Source organism: Mytilus californianus, unplaced genomic scaffold (genome assembly GCF_021869535.1).
Source record: "Mytilus californianus isolate M0D057914Y unplaced genomic scaffold, xbMytCali1.0.p SCAF_9, whole genome shotgun sequence".
Taxonomy (NCBI): domain Eukaryota; kingdom Metazoa; phylum Mollusca; class Bivalvia; order Mytilida; family Mytilidae; genus Mytilus; species Mytilus californianus.
Genome location: NW_026262745.1, coordinates 78,258,978 through 78,279,789, shown reverse-complemented (window position 1 = coordinate 78,279,789; position 20,812 = coordinate 78,258,978). Strand labels below are relative to the sequence as shown.

Below are 20,812 nucleotides of genomic sequence, written 5' to 3'. Positions count from 1 at the left end.
TTTCTACAAATATATATATGTTCTTATGTCATTTTAATTGCTGTGGGTGCCTGTTTTAAGGTATTCACTTTATATAATCACGGTAATGGACATGACGGAGGATTTTGAATATCAGGTCAATACCTCTCATTTGGGGATATAATTACCACATAAATTGGGAATGTAGGTGGGTCTGGTTGCTAATTAAAATCATTCTCATTTAAATGTATCGTATTTATTGTCTTTTATTAGTATAATGATTATATAAACAATAGAACAATCGTGATTACCCTGTTTCTAATTGTTTCCAGTCTCCATTTTGTTCCTGAATAGACAAAACCATTGGTACAGCTCCAGCTGGCTTTCCCCTTGCTGTGTCTAGTATGTGGGTGGTTAAAGGGGGCTGAACCCCACTACCTGACATTGTAACCTGTAAAAGAACACAACATATACAGTGTATGATTGATTGTTGTTCGGTTAATGTCAAGTGGTAAATATTGCATGCATTTTCAGGACAAAAAGTAAATCTAATAGGAATTCAAGGCTCTGTAAATTGTGTCTACCAGAACAAACAGTAGGAAATGTAGATTGCCATCAGAAAATGAGGATATATTGCATAAGAACAGAAGTTTGCTGTCAATCTCAAACAACACTTAACAAAGGCCCAAACGAATGACAGCTTTTAATCACTCAAGACAATAAGGGAAAATATTTATACAAGTAATTGTTATTTACTGGTACAGGAAAACAATTTTAAGGTAGAGTTATCTGTCTTAGTAATCTTATTCTATTTTTTTAAAATTTTTTTTACAAATAACATGATAAAAAAGTACGTCTCTAACTGTTGTCTTCACTATTCATCATGTTCAATAATGTATAGTTTCAGAAACAATCGAATCTCTGTTGCCTGTTATTTGATCCATCGTGAATGTACTGCCATTTTAAACTATTAAAGTCTCTAAACAGCAATTTTAAATGTCTACTGCAGCGTAACATTGTATCTATGTGTAATCGCTTTCTTTGATTAGTAGTTCTTGAGAAGAAATGTAGATTTCTAATAAGAATAGTAAGCAAACCAGGAAAAAATGTTTGAGGCATGTTTTGGCTTCCCAAAACTTGAGAATTTCCGATGTATAAAAAAATACTTGTTAGGTAAATATTTGGTAAGCAAAAAGGGGGATTATTCAAACCTTGAAAAGGAAATTTATAAATTTGACAAATTTACTTAGTTAACATTACTTGTATGAGTATTATACTCCTGACTGTAATTAGAGAGTCTAGATAATGAGGTTTGATAAACAGTATCATGAACACATATCAAGGTAAGTGTCCAAAACGTGCTGGGAAATCCAACAGGATTGAAGGGTTCTTAACACAGAAATTCAGTTGTTTCAACATTTTATTATTTTCATCAATCATGTCAATTTAAAAGTGTGCATGTGTTGACATAAATAAGTGTGAACACAGCACATGTTTCATACATGTGAACCTCCCGACGGGAGTACAATAATCCCGTTTTCAGGGGTCTCCTCCTGACCTCCCATGAATGAAAAATTTCAGCCCAACATATCTGCCATCTGGTGTAACTGACATTACCTGAAGTTATATTTTACCTGTAAATCAATTAACATGCATAATTATATGGCTTCACTTGTCAGCTTGGGTGTCAAAAATACTGGTAATCAACGATTTTTACCTCAGGCTAACTGCCGTTATGTAATAAGAACTTTGACTTTGTGTATCAAGGGTTACTTCCCTTGATTTATCCTGTTTTAAGTTATTTTCCTTTAAATAATGTAAATGTTTAAAAGAATATAAATAAAATATCAATTGAACAAATAATCATAAAAGGATAGTAATTAAATGATTTTAAATGTCTTAGGACAAATAAAAAAATATTAATTTGAAAATTATTTGAGGGTTCTTTACTTCTTTTCAAGGCTTAAATTGAAATTAATATAATGACTATGACCCTTTGTTCCAGTTTAACAATTCATTCAGTCACGTCTCAGTCATTACAACTGAACGGACGTGCTGGGTCAGCTCTCCTTTACCCGCTATCTTCGATGAGGGTTTACAGTTAGATGGATCAACGACTTACTACTTTCGATGACAGAAACCAATCCAACGCTGTACAGACTACGTTAGGCTATAATCCGCGTAGGGCAAATTCCCGCGTCAACATACACTCCAAAACCCATTATGGATGGGGGAGTGGTATGCCGAGTGACGTCCGAGGGCTGTATCCTAGGTGTTAGATGATTGACCACCATTTCACTGTCTCACGACTTTGGTCCTGATAATGCTTCCTGTCATCGTTAATACTACGTCCGAGACTCATCTACCAGTACTCCATCATAGAGGTTAGCGGGCTGCCAAGCTGACCAATCTGGCCCTGAAAGCAGCCTTTGTGAAGACTAACATCAAAATAGTCAACAAAAGAAAAAACCAAAACAACTCACAAAACCAAGATGGCGGCCTACCAAAATGACGTCCACCACCTGTTCCTGACCGATGGCACAAAATTATTTAAACGCTCACCAAATGCCTTCGGGCACCGAGCCGACCGTGCAAGGGCTGTATAGCCAGTCAAGGTCGTTAAAAACTTCCATTTGTTGTTGTTCCAGTTTAACATTCATACATTCACCATTCACGTCTCAGTCATTACAACTGAACGGACGTGCTGGGTCAGCTCTCCTTTACCCGCTATCTTCGATGAGGGTTTACAGTTAGATGGATCAACGACTTACTACTTTCGATGACAGAAACCAATCCAACGCTGTACAGACTATGTTAGGCTATAATCCGCGTAGGGGCAAATTCCCACGTCAACATACACTCCAAAACCCATTATGGATGGGGGAGTGGTATGCCGAGTGACGTCCGAGGGCTGTATCCTAGGTGTTAGATGATGGACCGCCATTTCACTGTCTCACGACTTTGGTCCTGATAATGCTTCCTGTCATCGTTAATACTACGTCCGAGACTCATCTACCAGTACTCCATCATCGAGGTTAGCGGGCTGCCAAGCTGACCAATCTGGCCCTGAAAGCAGCCGTTGTGAAGACATAACATCAAAATAGTCAACAAAAGAAAAACCAAAACAACTCACAAAACCAAGATGGCGGCCTACCAAAATGGCGTCCTCCACCTGTTCCTGACCGATGGCACAAAATTATTTAAAGGCTCACCAAACGCATTCGGGCACCGAGCCGACCGTGCGAGGGATGTATATCCAGTCAAGGTCGTTAAAAACTTCCATTTGTTGTTCCAGTTTAAATTTGTTTCTTAACATGCAAAAATGATTTATTTGCAGATAGTAAAACAAATGATCTGATTGCAGTGATTGTTCCAAAGAATAATGATTAAATAAAATTTAAAGAACACTCAGAAAAGGAAGGATTATAAATTGAACATGTTGAATAAAGATAAAGAAAATTTATAAGTACAAGGGTACTATAAACATAATACATTCGGACGGAAAGTTGAAGAAAAAACACTTTAAACATGTTAAAAGACAATTTCTACAGCACACGGTTACATTTTCGACAAAATTTATGTCGGTTAAAAACCTCCTGATCTGAGTCCTAATCTCCTGACCAAAATTTCCCAATCTCCTGATCTGAGTTTCACAGTCCATCACATGTATGATGTTTTCTCTTTTGTAACTAGAGTTATCTTTCTTTTTTATAATCAACAGTCAAGGGAATTACTGAAATAATTGATTTATAAAATCACCTATTTATGTAGCAAATTAGAAATTCTATGATTTTGTAGTTTTACCAAAATTTTAAACATACAGGTTTAGATTATATTTATTATCAGCATGATCAGTAAAATTGAAAAAAATGAACCTTTTTCTTCTTTTAAGTAGCAAGGTTTATGCCTTTCATGCAATCATTCAGCTGTAAATTCTATATTTGTTGAAAAAAATGCTATAAATAAGGCTTTACATATTGAACTAATACTTTCTTAAAAGATTTTTCTCAGCAGTGGGAGTATTTTTCCTGTAAAATTTCAAGGTTTCATCTTACAGATTATGTAATAAAATTTTACTGTTCATGATCAAAATTTTACTGTTCGGGGATGTTGAAATTAGTGGGGGTAATTAAAATAATATTACTTAAAGAAGTGATTTTTTGGAAGAAAATAGAGGTATGATACTTAAACAAATGATTTTCATGTCATTATCCCAGATTTGGTACAAGGTCATCACCTGACATGACCGGTCATCCTATAAACACAGATGTTGGTTCTGATAATTTTAACAACATAATTAGTCCCTGGATCATTAGTATTGTATATTCAAAGCTACAATAAAATTAAATCACTTAGTCTAGTGACTTATTTGTACTACTTAAATAGGTGATTATTAAAGAAAGACAACTCTGTACTTCCAACATGTGCCTTGGAATACATAATAATGGATAAATGCTCTGTTTGATCAGTCACTTAAATGAATGACATGAATGATGTTATCTTGAATATAAATATACAAGGGGAGATAATTTCACTGGTTTGGAAGTAGTGACTAGTTTTTTTCGTTTATATAACAACTTAATCACATTGTAAACTATTTGAGTGCATCAATTACAATCTGTTTTCAACAAAGATATTCTACACGGGTTTTTACCTGTTGGCAGTGCTTATGTTTGGTGTGTGCAGGGGTAATGTGATTTTTCAACACGTCCAGTCTGTCAACATTCGAAGTCATATCGTCGTTAGAAAAGTATAGAGGTAACCCAAATGTAGATTTCCCGCCATCATATCATAACAGTCTCACGTTTTTGACTTGTAAATATTCAAGATTGACAACCATACATGCGACAACCTGAATATGCATAAAATAATTTACACTAGATTTTAACAAATTAACAACTAATTATAAAATGAACGACGCATTTTGATTTTTCTGGTCACAGGTATTAAAAATCTGTCAAAGCCAAAGGGTGGGAGTGCCTCAATTATATATATTTATCAAGGATATCTCCATGTGTTCCATTTTCAGAATTGACAGACAAAGACCATTTGATTTTTAGGAGGGGGGATGATTTTGAAAATAAATATCCTAGCCAGCTAGTATTCAAGAGCTGAAAATAAAAAGATAATTTTGCCCAAGATGGATTGGAATTAATGAACAACCTGCAACACAAAATCCAGGAAAACACTGTGAAAAAAGTGAAACATGCGTAGCATCAGATGAAAATGAAGAGTCAATTTGAAAAATTCCTCCTTCCCCAAAAAACAATATTTTGGGTAGAGGCTGAAATATTAGGCCACTATATGACTATAGTAAGGGTTACATCCTGATCCTGACCCTAAGGTCAATATATATGTTGACACAACTAGTCTTTTTGTGCTTGCTAAATTTGTTTCATCATTGTACTATAGTTTCTCAGAGTAATGTCACACTGTACATGGGTTAGTTTGTTTAGGTGAAGGATCAGGATTCTTCCGGGCTAAGTGTATCTTGAAATCGCGGTGAACTCTTTAAATATTCTATAACATCCGCTGTTCTCTCGTATGTCTCTTTCTTTGCTGGTGCTAGTAAGGTATGAAGATCTATTGGGATGTTTTGTATCTCCAGCTGTCTTTTCATTTCTTCTCTTTCCTGATGATATCTCATACAATTGAGTAGGAAGTGTTCAGTGCTTTCGTCTTCACCACATTCACAGTATGGCATGAGGGATTGGCCTATCTGATGGCGGTATTTATTTCTTCCTTTAACTGGATTAGGATAATCAAGTAGATGGGCCTTACCAACAGTAGGTACTAATTCGTATAGTTGTCTCCCAGTTTCACTTCTAGTCCATCTATTTTGCCATTTAAGTTTTGTTGACATCCTAACTGCACTTCTCACATCTGACATTGTTATGACATTGTACTGGTCATTTAGACTTGAGGCCTCCTGTGCTGCATCTTTTGCTAACAGGATCGCTATCTAGTTCCAAGCTATATTAGCATGGCCTGGGATCCAAGATAGGATAGTTTGTATGCCGACTCTCAGGAGAGTCCCAATGCTTTCTTTAATGTCTGTGATAGTGTCAATGTAGTTAGTTGACTTCCAGTTGAGGGTCAGGATGCCAACAGCTGTCTGGCTATCTGATAGGATCTTTACCTCAGTGAACTGGTCCTTAAGTGTGTAAATGCAGTGTTCCAAAACCATAAGGATAGCTACTAGTTCAGCTAAGAGTATGGAGCCTCTGCTAGCTACTGGTCTTTTTAAGCTGGTTCCTTGGTGGTTCTCATTATATATATATTTTTCATAGACCCTTTATTTCTTGTATTGCATTTAATGCATTGTTTGCTCTCTTCTGCACTATATCAGTGTGCATGTTGATATTTTTTATCCAACGTTACGCCAAGTAGTTTGGGTGCCAAGTAGTTTGGGTGTAGGGCTGTATTTGAAGTGGAACGAGTTGACAGTCAGAATTTTTGTGTTATATCTAGATCTTCTTTAGAGAAAAGACATACTTTGCATTTTCCCATGTTGACATTGATCCTCCTTTGTTCAGTCCATTTTAAAACTGTGTTAACGTCTCTTGATGTTTTTTCTTTGAGTTTTTTTAGGTCTTAATTGTCCGTTGTGCCACAGTGTGCCATGGTCAGCGAATTTGCTGTTTTGCCCCGAGGTGTTATCCATAATGTCTGCTATATAAATGTTGACGAGGGTAGGTGATAGAACTGACCCTTGTGGTAAGCCAATATTTGTTTCAAATTAATTCCCATTAGCTTCATGAACTTAATGGTCTTGCAGACTCCTGAAATTAATATATATCAGAAAAGGGATTATTGAAATGATCTATGCAAGCAAATTACAGACAAATTTGTCATTTAGTGGCAAATTAATGAAATATGTATTGAAGATCAAAGGAAACATCAAAATCACTTAAATAGGTGATTACTGAAATTTACAAATCACTAAAATAAGTGATCATAAAATCACTTGCTCATGTTGCTTAAGTAATACACCATGTACACAGGTGGGGAATAGGATACAGGAACTTCAAAGTGTGCCAGTTGTTGTTTTATTTGAATAGACATTTTGCTATGTTTACCTTAATCAAGTTATAAATAAAACAAAACTTAGCAATTTTTAAAGACTTTGTCATGTTTGTATTGTCTTTTGGACTCATTAAGGTGAGTGACAATTTTTTGATAAAACATTTTATAAAATATATAAAATTAGTATTTTGGATAAAAAAAGTACCTGTCAAACAGAAAGATGTAGTGCTGTCAGAATTCTTTACAGAATTATGGAAAGATGCAAGTGTATGCATGGGCATCATTTTTTTTTCAGGACAAACAATTTCAACTTTAATAAAAAACTTAACCATTTTTGACAAAAATATATTAAACAAGAACAACATATTTTCCCCCAATTTTTACTCATGTAACAAACTTATATTTCTTTCATTTCCCTTCTAAAAAATGTTTTTTCAAGAAATTTATTTAGGCCTCCTTGGAACGCTTACCTAGTTAAGGTCGAATTAGTGGGCATGTCTAGTCAGTAAATTCACCAAAATGCATTTCCCGATTTTTTTTTATAGTTCTAAACATTGCGGTGCTGACTAGGCCTACTTCTGGCGTTATCTCTAGTTAATATAGTCAGTCCAGTGAGTTTGCCAAAATTGACTTTGGTTCGACCATAACATTGGCATATGATTTATAATTATAATAATATAAATCTTTTTTTGAAAAAAGTAACTCTTACTCATACATTCCATTATAGTTCACACTAATCTATTCAGATCAAAGCCTTTAAAAATACTTAACTTTTTACAAGAGGGCCTCATACAGCTATTTAAACCATTTTAATATAGGGTTTCATGTTTATAGCTATTAAGAGAAACACTTGTAATAAGAGTGATTTAGTTGAGATATAGAAAAGCTAATATATAAAGAGGGATAAAAGGAATCACAAAAAAGGATATATGTACTGCATGATATTGTCAACGTATATTTGTTCCGCCTAACAGAAGTTCCACTGGAAACTTTGTTATAAACAATGTCATAATATATGTTCCTGTTGGAACAAATATTCCATACCATTTATTCCGTTAGGAACATATCGTGTAATATTTATTCCCGTGGAAATAATATTCCAGAATATTTTTTCCATTTGGAACTTATATTATATGAAGGAACTTCTATTTCCTGACAATATAAGTGAACAGGTTGACCACATCACAATTTAGTATCCTAGTTTAATTTAAGAAATAGATGTGGTATTTTGATAAGGAAATGTCTTTTTAAATCCATTTGGCATGAAAAATGTCCGGGTATTTTGGTTAATTATATAATAAGGGTGATAATATAGCACTAAGCAGTATTTTACCCTGATTATTTTCAGGAATGGTGTTCAGTGCACCTCAACTGTTTATGTTTATACAAATAGAAATACTGTTGAGTTGATAATTTCTGCATGATTTTGTGTTTTGATTCACCCTTGAAATGGGTGTTTAAACTGCATGATAAATGCTATATAAATCCATTATTATACATGTTTTCCAGGTGCAAGTACAATGAATACAGTGCTAATGAGAATGTTAAAGCAATGTTTGAGAAAGTCCCTTATTTTAGCATCTATTGATATGATTGGCTGAGATGAGAGATCAAATTTCAAAACAACAACATCAACATGTGACTAACTGCGTGCTCAGAAATCAGCTGTGGAATTTCTTTGTTTATCAACAATCTTTTCAAAGTAAGTATTGTCTATTGAACTTATGAAATTAAGTTATCAGTTTCATTAAATTAATTATATTTTCATATTCTACAAATGTATGTAAACACTTTTTTGTAATAAATTAAAGTATAATTCCACTTTTGATCCAAGTTTGAACAGATGTTGAAAAAATGAAGGTTTGTTTGAAATTGAATTTCCTAATAAATTCAGTAGTTAATTTTCATTATTTTAAACAATGATGTTACAAAATATATTTCTTTTATTCAGCTTCCTTTTTTTTTAAGCATTTAAAAGTTAAATCTAAATATCTATACAGTAAACATGGTAAAATGAATAGTCAGGTAATGAATTATTTGTGTATGCTTTTTATTAACATATCCCTAGTTATCATTGTTAATTAACCTATTTTTTAGCAAAGCAAAAAATTATCATTGTTAGCGCTAATCAAGCTAATTAGAACTGATATATTTAGTCAAATGTAAACAAAGAAACTTTGGCAACTTGTTTGATTTTGAGGAATGTTCTTCCAGTGTTTTAATTGAATTGTATGTGACTCATAGTCATAACTGTTTATCAGGTGGGTGAGTGCAACAGGGTTCCAGTCTGGCAAACTATTTAAAGGATAATTGATCTATCTTTAATCTTTGTTTACTTCAGGTCCATTTCAAAATTAAATGTATGTGGGGAGGGGAAATTTTTTCCAATTCAACACCCCCCCACTAATATGATTGTAGTATAACAATTTTATGCACTAGTGTGTAAAAAATTCCTTTGAACTTTACTATCCCAATATATATTATTATTAATATTACATGCCTTTAACTGAACCCAACAGCTATTCCAACTGATTCTAAAAAGCCTTCACATGATTTCAATTTTTTTTATTTTCTTTGAAGAGATTTCTCAAGCCTGGCATGTTTTATTCTATCGATTGCTCTACCATTATCTTTTTTGGCATTACATATTGTTCGATTTCTTGTGTCTGTTGAGTGAAAATGTATTTAAGAATTTCTTACATGCTTTAATAATTTAAATAAACTCATCATAGATACCAGGATTGAAATTTTGTATTTGTGCGAGACATCGTTTTGTCTACAAAAGACTCATCAGTGACGCTTGAATCAAAAAAAGTTAAAGTATGAAGTTGAATAGCATTGAGGACCAAAAATTCCTAAAAGTGGTTAATAACTGATTTTAAAACTGTTCATTTCCTGTACCTTTGTTATTCAAAGAAATAGATAAAACAAAGTGTTGGATCAAGATAAAAAAAAAAAGGGGGGGGGGATGGATGAGTACTTAGAAAATAGCTTTTAAGTTACAATAAACCATTAGATTTTATGGGCACAGCCATTTTATGAAGATGGTATTCAGAATTAAGAGTATGGCTAATCCTGATTGGTCGATATGTGCACCCGTTATTTTTTATTATAAGAGACCGTGCACTCTGCATTATACAAAAGGCAAAATAATATATCATCATTAGCCCTAACGGAACCGAGATGTCTTTTCAACGCTTAAGGATGAGACACATGTTTTTAAGTGCAAAATTGATAGGCAAGGGAGATAAGTACAATTTACGTTAAGAAAAGCAAAGGGAACCTATATTTTTTGGACCAATGTGAATCCTCTGGTTTTATTCATATTAAAAATGCCATTAAAAATTTTGCCCGTAAACCCTTATATTTCTATTCATAATTTTATTACAAATATAGTATAAAAAAACTTTTCTATTCATTATTTTATTACAAATAGTATAAAAAGCTTTTCTATTCATAATTTAATAACAAATAGTATAAAAAGCTTTTCTATTCATGATTTAATAACAAATAGTATAAAAAGCCAGTTTTGAAAATCCAACAAAATCCTTGATATTTTTTCATATTTTTTGAAAGAAAATTGTGTTAATAAATGTAGGGAAAATCTAGAGAGAATTATTTCCTGAAAATTTTAAATAGCTTATGACTTTAGATTTAGAGCTGACATATCCCCAGGCATATTCTGTTGTTAAAAATTGCATTAATTTCTACCTTTGATGTTTGTTTTGATAGTTTTATTATCTTGTTGGGTTGCTGTTTCCTTTCAAACTTTTATACAATATCTTATTTTATGGATATGAATTGCATAGCAAAGATAAACAAATGTTGGTGTGGCTAATTGTCTAGATTAACATGCAGGTTGAAGTCTTCCTAAATAAACAATATGCTATACAGTTTGTTTGTATCATAGAGTTAAATATAAGTTGAGGGAGGATTTATTATTAGATTTTCAGTCATCTAATTTACATTAACAGATAACCCAGGATCTTTTTTATTGCTGACTTTCAGGCATAAAAGATGTTTATTTAATCTTTCTTATCTTAACATTTGTACTTTGAATTAGATGTTAATATCTTACTTCCTGACCATAACATTTATTACAATGCACCTTCTCTGAAATGAATGATTTATATCATTTACTCTAAAATATTGATTAATATACTCATCTATAAATGTTATGAAATAAAAGGGTCACATCTACAGCATGAAAATTGAATTATACTTATATAGTGACACTTGTCCTTTTGATCATCTTATATCTTATAAGACCAAACAAAATGTATACAAGATTTTTGGGCTTCTGGTCATCAAATTTTACTCGGTCTTTGAGTACTGAGCATTAGAGCTCAAAACCAGAAATCCAGTAATTTGATTGGTCAATACCTGAGTCTGAGTACTTATTAATTGTACTCGAAACATTTAGGACCTAAAGGCCAGACATCTAAAGAAAATTAGGTAGGTAGGTAGCTGATGTGATTAAATTTTTTTCTATAGTGCTTATGACCAAAACAATGAATAACTTTAATGAGGCTTAACCAAAATAGTGTGGACTTTAACAGTGCTTAACCAAAGAAGCAGATAAAAGGTCTTAATTGTCATGGCAAAATGTGAAATAATTAAAATAAAAATAAAACTGTAATGGCCTGATTTAATCTTTCAACTTTAAAGGCAAAACAAATGGTGGCAAATAGAAACAAATGATCAAGACTGGACTACAGTTTTGACTTTTGACAAACACATAAAATATATGGTGGGCTAAACATGGTTGTGAGCCATCAAGCCTCTCCTAACCTTAGACAGCTAGAGAATATTTTCTCTAAAAAGATAATAAAACAATTATTTTAATTCCTGATTTTCATTTTGTTAAAACACAATGTTATTTATGTGATGTTTATAGTTTACGCAAATGTTTCATCTTTGAAATATTAGTTCCAATTTGTAAAAGAAACATGTTGTCTTGTTAAGTTATTTTAAGGCTTTTGTACATTATACAGGTGCTAGAAATTGGCATGATTCCAGTGAAATGAACGATTTTGGTTTTCATATTATCAGACTTTAACATAGAGTAAATTTGAAATCTATGAAAGAGATTTTTCTTATCTGTAGTTGGATTAGAGGCTCTTGTGGAAAATCTGATATTAATTTTATTGTTATAATTGTAAGTTTGATTAAGTAGAGAAAATATCATTCCTTATATAGCATGTATACATATGAATGAATAGATCTACTTGAATGGGAATAGATTTAGTATGCAATTATGATCTAACTTGAAAACTAAAAATAGATAAACATGATAAACAGAAACTGTAAAAAAAGAATTTGTCCTCAATCCATTCATTCAAACTGTTACCATATGTTTTTATACGACCGCAAAAATTAAAAATTTTTTGGTCGTATATTGGTATGACATTGGCGTCGTCGTCGTCGTCGTCGTCGTCGTTGTCGTCGTCGTCGTCGTCGTCGTCCGGCGTCGTCTGGCGTCGTCCGAAGACACATTGGTTTTCGCACTCTAACTTTAGTTTAAGTGAATGGATCTCCATGAAATTTCACCATAAGGTTCAATACCACGAAAGGAAGGTTGGGATTGATTTTGGGGATTATGGTACCAACAGTTAAGGAATTAGGGGCCAAAAAGGGGCCAAAAATAAGCATTTTTGTAATTTTCAGACAATAACTTGTGTGTAAGTGTATAGATCTCTCTGACATTGTACCACAAGGTTCCATATCACAAAGGGAAGGCTGTAATTGATTTTGGGGGTAATTGCCTCAAAATTTTAGGAATTAGGGGCCAAAAAAGGGGCAAAAAACAAGCATTTTTCTAGTTTCATGACAATAACTTGTGTGTAAGTGTTTGGATATTTCTGAAATTGTACTACAAGGTTCCATATCACAAAGGGAAAGCTGGAATTGAGTTTGGGGGTAATTGCCCGAAACGTTTAGGAATTGGGGGCCAAAAAGGGGCCAAAAATAAGCATTTTTCTAGTTTCCAGACAATAACTTGTGTTCAAGTGTATGGATCTCTCTGAAATTGTACTGCAAGGTACCATACCACAAAGGGAAGGCTGGGATTGAGTTTGGGGGTGATGAATCATAAGGGGGTTCAAAAAATTTGGGGGGGGAGATTTTTTTTTTTTTTTTTTTTCTTTTTTTCCTTTTTTTTTTCTTTTAAAATTTTCCATTTTAAGTTGATTATTTCTGATTTATATTTAAAAGCAAATAATAATGATATGGTAGGAGATACACACCAAACAGGATGTGTAAATTATTATATAATAAGTATTGTGCAATAGCAAGAAATTTTCAATTGCACAGTATTGCACAATAGCAAGAAATCTTCAATTGCACAGTATTGCGCAATAGCAAGAAATCTTCAATTGCACAGTATTGCGCAATAGCAAGAAATATCCAATAGCACAATATTGCGCAATAGCAAGAAATTGTCAATTGTACAGTATTGCGCAATAGCAAGAAATATTCAATTGCACAGTGTTGTGCAAAAGAAGATACTTCGTATAAATTGCTTATTTCTTGATCAATTTCAATGGGGTTTTATTCTTGAATTCTTGGGGTTCTTTAATATGCTGAATCTAACCGTGTATTAAGTTTTTGGATTTTGGGCCCCGTTTTTAAATTGGTCCACATTGAGGTCCAAAGGGTCCAAAATTTAACTTTGTTTGATTTCATCAAAAATTGAATTATTGGGGTTCTTTGATATGCCGAATCTAACCGTGTATTTAGATTTTTAATTTGGGGTCCCGTTTTTTAAATTGGTCTACATTAAGGTCCAAAGGGTCCAAAATTAAACTTAATTTGATTTTAACAAAAATTGAATTCTTGGGGTTCTTTGATATGCTGAATCTAAACATGTGTTTAGATTTTTGATTATGGGCCCAGTTTTCAAGTTGGTCCAAGTTGGGGTCCAAAATTAAACTTTGTTTGATTTCAACAAAAATTGAATATATGGGGTTATTTGATATGCAAAATCTAAACATGTATTTAGATTTTAGATTTTTGGCCCAGTTTTCAAGTTGGTCCAAATTGGGGTCCAAAATTAAACTTTGTTTGATTTCAACAAAAATTGAATATATGGGGTTCTTTGATATGCTGAATCTTACCATGTATTTAGATTTTTTATTTGTGGGCCTGCTATCAAATTGGTTCATATTGAGGTCAAAAGGGTCCAAAATTAAACTTTGTTTGATTTCATAAAAAATTGAATTATTGGGGTTCTTTGATATGCCAAATCTAACTGTGTATTTAGATTTTTAATTTTGGGTCCTGTTTTTTAAATTGGTCTACATTAAGGTCCAAAGGGTCCAAAATTAAACTTAGTTTGATTTTAACAAAAATTGAATTTTTGGGGTTCTTTGATATGCTGAATCTAAACATGTGTTTAGATTTTTAATTATGGGACCAGTTTTCAAGTTGGTCCAAGTTGGGGTCCAAAATTAAACTTTGTTTGATTTCAACAAAAATTGAATATATGGGGTTCTTTGATATGCTGAATCTAAACATGTATTTAGATTTTAGATTTTTGGCCCAGTTTTCAAGTTGGTCCAAATTGGGGTCCAAAATTAAACTTTGTTTGATTTCAACAAAAATTGAATATATGGGGTTCTTTGATATGCTGAATCTTACCATGTATTTAGATTTTTTATTTGTGGGCCCGCTATCAAATTGGTTCATATTGAGGTCAAAAGGGTCCAAAATTAAACTTTGTTTGATTTCATCAAAAATTGAATAATTGGGGTTCTTTGATATGCCAAATCTAACCGTGTTTTTAGATTTTTAATTTTGGGTCCCGTTTTTTAAATTTTTCTACATTAAGGTCCAAAGGGTCCAAAATTAAACTTAGTTTGATTTTAACAAAAATTGAATTCTTCGGGTACTTTGATATGCTGAATCTAAACATGTGTTTAGATTTTTGATTATGGGACCAGTTTTCAAGTTTGTCCAAGTTGGGGTCCAAAATTAAACTTTGTTTGATTTCAACAAAAATTGAATATATGGGGTTCTTTGATATGCTGAATCTAACCATGTATTTTGATTTTGGACATTGGACCATAATAGGTAAATTAAAAAAATTGAAGTTCTTAGACCACATTCTTTCTGTGTCAGAAACCTATGCTGTGTCAAATATTTAATCACAATCCAAATTCAGAGCTGTATCAAGCTTGAATGTTGTGTCCATACTTGCCCCAACTGTTCAGGGTTCGACCTCTGCGGTCGTATCAAGCTGCGCCCAGCGAAGCATTTTATTTGTATTATTTTGTGTTTTTACTTATTTTTCTTTGAGATCAAAAAATAAAAAATAGGATATTTGACTCAAATCATGTTTTCATATGCCCGTTTAGGGACGTATTATACCTTTGTCCGTCTGTCCGTCGTCAACATGTCAGACAATAACTCAAAAACGCTTTAACCAATTGGCATGAAACTTTGGTGAATTGTTTATCTATTGACGTGAGCTCCCTCTCGATTTTTATAAATTTTGAATTTTACGTTTCCGACTTATGGGGTTTTATTCATTAAAAAAGGGGGATTTTCCAGTTTTCGGACAATAACTCAAAAATTCTTTGAACAGTTTTCATGAAACTTTGGTGAATTGTTTATATCTATTGATGTGAGCTCCCTTTCAATATTTATAAATTTTAGATTTTAAGTTTTCGAGTTATGGGGTTTTATTCACTAAAAAAGGGGGATTTTCCAGTTTTTGACAATTACTCAAAAATGCTTTGAGCTGTTTTCGTGAAACTTTGGTGACTGGTTTATGTCTATTGAAAAAGCGACGGGTGTATCATGCGCTCATGGCACAGCTGTTTATTGGTTTTGTTTTGCCTGCCACCGTCACTGGAGGGGGCATTAAGTTTGACCCTTGTCTTTTTATACGACCGCAAAAAAATTTTGTGGTCGTATATTGGTATGACGTTGGCGTCGTCGTCGTCCGGCGTCGTCGCTGTCGTCCGGTGTCGTCGTCCGAAGACACATTGGTTTTCGCACTCTAATTTTAGTTTAAGTGAATGGATCTATTTGAAATTTGACCATAAGGTTAAATACCACAAAAGGAAGGTTGGGATTGATTTTGGGGGTTATGGTACCAACAGTTAAGGAATTAGGGGCCAAAAAGGGGCCAAAAATAAGCATTTTCTAGTTTCCAGACAATAACTGTGGAACAGTGTATGGATCTCTCTGAAATTATACTACAAGTTTCCATACCACAAAGGGATGGTTAGGATTTGCTTTGGGGGGTTATGGCTCAAACCGTTTAGGTATTAGGGGCAAAAAAGGGGGAAAAACAAGGTTGTCCTGGTTAATGGACAAATACTTTAGTACAAAACATAATTTAAAGCATTGTAAGGGAGATAAATCAAATACATCATTGAAATTATCTCCCTTACACTGCTTTTAAATTATGTATAAAATAATGGTTAATGAACAATAAAGATAATTTAAAACAGTGTAAGGGAGGTAATCCAAATACAACGTTTTGGTTACTTCCCTTACACTGCTTTTAAATTATGTTTAAAGAAATGCATATTTATAAAGGAAGACCAGTAAAAATATCTGCAAATGTTGCATCTTTTTTTTTTACAAAAAAATCCATATGAAAGATTTGACACTATATTTTTAATTCTATTATAAAATAGAATAAGTTAGCACTATGGTAAATTTAAATGGGTAATTATGGTTGCCAACTCCATTGGAAATTTGAATTGAGATTATGACCATATCTTGAGGGAAAGAATTTTTTGGGGGAAAAAAAGGGGGGGGGGATAAAAAGAAATTGTGGGGGGTCATTTTTTTCACATTTCAGATTTCAGAAATTAAAAAGAATTATTCTTCAAATATTATTTTTTTTTCAAATTTCAAATATTGAAAAATTTCAAGAAGTAATCTTTAATTGCACAGTATGGCGCATTAGATTTGTAAAATCTTTGATCACATTTATTTATTTGTTATGCCGAATCTAACAGTGTATTTAGATTTTTAATTTTGGGTCCAGTTTTCAAATTGGTCTACATTAAGGTCCAAAGGGTCCAAAATTAAACTTTGTTTGATTTTAGCAAAATTGAATATATGAGGTTCTTTGATATGCTGAATCTAAACATGTATTTAGATTTTCGATTTTTGGCCCAGTTTTCAAGTTGGTCCAAATTGGGGTCCAAAATTAAACTTTGTTTGATTTCAACAAAAATTGAATATATGGGGTTCTTTGATATGCTGAATCTAACCATGTATTTAGATTTTTTATTTGTGGACCTTGTTATCAAATTGGTTCATATTGAGGTCAAAAGGGTCCAAAATTAAACTTTGTTTGATTTCATCAAAAATTGAATTATTGGGGTTCTTTGATATGCCAAATCTAACCGTGTTTTTAGATTTTTAATTTGGGTCCCATTTTTTAAATTGGTCTTCATTAAGGTCCAAAGGGTCCAAAATTAAACTTAGTTTGATTTTAACAAAAATTGAATTCTTGGGGTTCTTTGATATGCTGAATCTAAACATGTGTTTAGATTTTCGATTTTTGGCCCAGTTTTCAAGTTGGTCCAAATTGGGGTCCAAAATTAAACTTTGTTTGATTTGAACAAAAATTGAATATATGAGGTTCTTTGATATGCTGAATCTAACCATGTATTTAGATTTTTTATTTGTGGGCCCCGCTATCAAATTGGTTCATATTGAGGTCAAAAGGGTCCAAAATTAAACTTTGTTTGATTTCATCAAAAATTAAATTATTGGGGTTCTTTGATATTCCAAATCTAACCGTGTATTTAGATTTTTAATTTTAAGTCCTGTTTTTTAAATTGGTCTACATTAAGGTCCAAAGGGTCAAAAATTAAACTTAGTTTGATTTTAGCAAAAATTGAATTCTTGGGGTTCTTTGATGCTGAATCTAAACATGTGTTTAGATTTTTGATTATGGGCCCAGTTTTCAAGTTTGTCCAAGTTGGGGTCCAAAATTAAACTTTGTTTGATTTTAACAAAAAATTGAATATATGGGGTTCTTTGATATGCTGAATCTAACCATGTATTTTGATTTTGGACATTGGACCATAATAGGTAAATTAAAAAAAATCTAGTTCTTAGACCACATTCTTTCTGTGTCAGAAACCTATGCTGTGTCAAATATTTAATAACAATCCAAATTCAGAGCTGTATCAAGCTTGAATGTTGTGTCCATACTTGCCCCAACTGTTCAGGGTTCGACCTCTGCGGTCGTATCAAGCTGCGCCCCAGCGAAGCATTTTATTGATAGTCTGTCCCGAAATTGGTTTCCATTCTCTAACTTTAGTTTGCCCTAACCAAATGTTATGAAATGTATACACAATGCTTATTACCACAAAACACAGATCAAGTTCAAATTTGGGTAGCATCACGTTAACCGGTCTAGAGTTATGCCAGCAATTTTTCCTTTCTGTTCTCTATAACTTCAGTTTGCTTCAACCAAATGTTATGAAACTTATACAGAATGCTTATTACCACAAAACTCAGATCAAGTTCGGCTTTGGGTGGGGTCACTTTTACAGTTCTTAAGTTATGTCCCTTTATAACGTTAAGTGCAAGCGGGGGCATCATCGATCTGTGTCCCATGGACACATTCTTCATTTATTGTTGTTTGATTGCTGTCTCATTCTATTATGTAAAGTTATATAAATAAATGTTGAAAACTTATGATAATAAATATAGAGTGAAATTTTAAATAGCAAAAATGATCAGCATGACAAAATCTACAAATAAGTTAACATGGCAGAAATTGTGGGTCGACTCCTTCATGTCCTTATGGAGTCAGTCCTCAACATGACAATTTTTGAGTTTTGGCTTATTATCTTTAAAACTAAAATATATAAAGAGAAGTTTCAAATTGCAAGATTTATCAGCAGGACAAGATCAAAAAATATATCAACACAGCTGAAATTTCAGTCAACTCCTCGTAGGAGTAATAGCACTTAAATGATGGTTTTAATAAGTTTTTGCATATTTTGGAAAAACTATAATAGACATAATAGAGAGAAACTAAAAACAGAAGAAATGATCAGCAATACCATTATTAGTAATGAATTATATAGTCTTTAAAGGAGAGGCTAAAGATACCGAAGGGATATTCAAACTCATAAGTTGAAAATAAATTGACAGCGCCATGGCAAAAAAAGAGAAAAAGACCAAAAGAAAAACAACAGTACATAAAACACAACATCCAAAAATAAAGACTAAGCAACACGAACCCTTCCAAAAACTGTGGATGTTCTCAGGTGCTCCGGAAGGGTAAGCAGATCGTGCTCCACATGTGGCACCCGTCGTGTTGCTTATGCTATTACAAACCTGCAATGTTCATGATGCTGGAGAGTAGCCATTGTTGAAAATGTTCATAGATCCAGGTAGGACACACTGCTCTTTAGAGGCTCCATTTGTTATATTTGTTTTGATATCTTTTGTCGGAATCCACTTTTCCTTTCCAGTTTATTTACAGAGTTACTCAGCTTGTGTAGTGTGGAAAAATCAGTTTTGTGCAAAATGGAAGGGGAATCAAAGGACTTGCCCTGATATAAATGAGACAATCACACAAGACAGGGAGATTTACATTAACTGCTAACAACTGTTAATAAGGAGAACCACATAAAATACCCTTTACCTTTTATTGCCAGAAGAGGAGGAGAAGCAAAGGAAAAATTCAAAACTAACTGTTGCAAGTGGAGGTTGAGAAAGGGAGAAGCAAAGGAAAATATTCTTGTGCTAAAAGGATAGAAGGAGAACTAAGGCAAAGAATTGCCTTGCCAACTAACTGGAGTAGACAACTGGCCTACCTGATGATTCTGGTCTGGAGAGATGAAGAGAAATCCATTGATTAAAACCTAAATACACAAAAAGGAAAAGAACATTTAGGTAAACAATTTGAAAATCATTTATTATAGAAAAACTTGATAGAAATTCTTGTGATTACAAAAAAGAGGAGAAGATATTTTTTTTTTTACCATTAACATGAGAAAATATTTTTTTACCATTAACAATGATTAAGAAAGTTATTCTAAATCTCGCAGTGATTCATCCAACTGACAGGGCAGGTACTATACTAGGTTTCAGGCCTCCAACATGTCCAGTGGTGTTCCATACATTTAAAAGGTTTATATCAGAAATATGATACAAAATATACTCTTGCCACAAGTCTATGCTATTTCCAAAGGTTTCAAATTTGGAGAAATATGTCTACCATATCATGTATATAAACTTGCATGTTTTGACTAGATGATGGCCATCCATAAACTACAATGGCAGGGGCTGTTTTCAATCAACTGTTACACTTATGGTGGCAGGTCACTTCTAAAAGACTCTGCTATTTGCTGGTATCCAATCCACCCCAAACTCAATAAAAAGGTAGAAAAACAGGAAAAAAGAGAGGGGGTGCACGCTACTGTACATGATGAAATGCAGTGTAAGGTACTCAACGTAGAAGTTGAACATCTCAATTTTTGTCGAGCCTGCGACTTTTGTCGCAGAAAGCTCGACATAGGGATAGTGATCCGGCAGCGGCGGCGGCGGCGGCGGCGTTAGCTAACTTCTTAAAAGCTTAATATTTTAGAAGCTAGAAGACCTGGATGCTTCATACTTTGTATATGGATGCCTCATGTTACGAAGTTTCTGTCAGTCACATGTCCAATGTCCTTGACCTCATTTTCATGGTTCAGTGACTACTTGAAAAAAAAGTTAACATTTTTTGTAATGTTAAATTCTCTCTTATTATAAGTAATAGGATAACTATATTTGGTATGTGCGTACCTTGCAAGGTCCTCATGCCCGTCAGACAGTTTTCACTTGACCTCGACCTCAATTC

General features: G+C 33.1%; 2 protein-coding genes across 5 annotated transcripts in view; one reads left to right on the top strand and one right to left on the bottom strand.

Annotated features, from left to right (window-relative positions):
- Positions 1 to 20,812, bottom strand: part of LOC127716316 (5-hydroxyisourate hydrolase-like) — a 28,403-nt gene that overhangs the window by 5,682 nt on the left and 1,909 nt on the right. The window contains exons 1-2 of one of the 2 annotated variants that reach the window (XM_052222488.1): positions 4,613 to 4,699; positions 270 to 409 (exon numbers count right to left, since the gene is read on the bottom strand). In XM_052222488.1, coding sequence (XP_052078448.1) covers positions 270 to 409; positions 4,613 to 4,693 — 221 coding nt within the window. In that variant the 5' untranslated portion in view covers positions 4,694 to 4,699. Of the gene's footprint in view, positions 1 to 269; positions 410 to 4,612; positions 4,700 to 20,812 lie in introns of those variants that run through there. The other variant, XM_052222489.1, reaches the window with a different exon arrangement.
- LOC127716291 (kelch-like protein 3) overlaps positions 4,645 to 20,812 on the top strand; it is a 37,810-nt gene continuing 21,642 nt past the window's right edge. Inside the window, exons 1-3 of one of the 3 annotated variants that reach the window (XM_052222452.1) lie at positions 4,645 to 4,716; positions 8,494 to 8,686; positions 19,454 to 19,866. The gene's annotated coding sequence lies outside the window, so the exon portion shown is untranslated. Of the gene's footprint in view, positions 4,717 to 4,736; positions 4,774 to 8,493; positions 8,687 to 19,442; positions 19,867 to 20,812 lie in introns of those variants that run through there. The other 2 variants (XM_052222450.1, XM_052222451.1) reach the window with 2 other exon arrangements.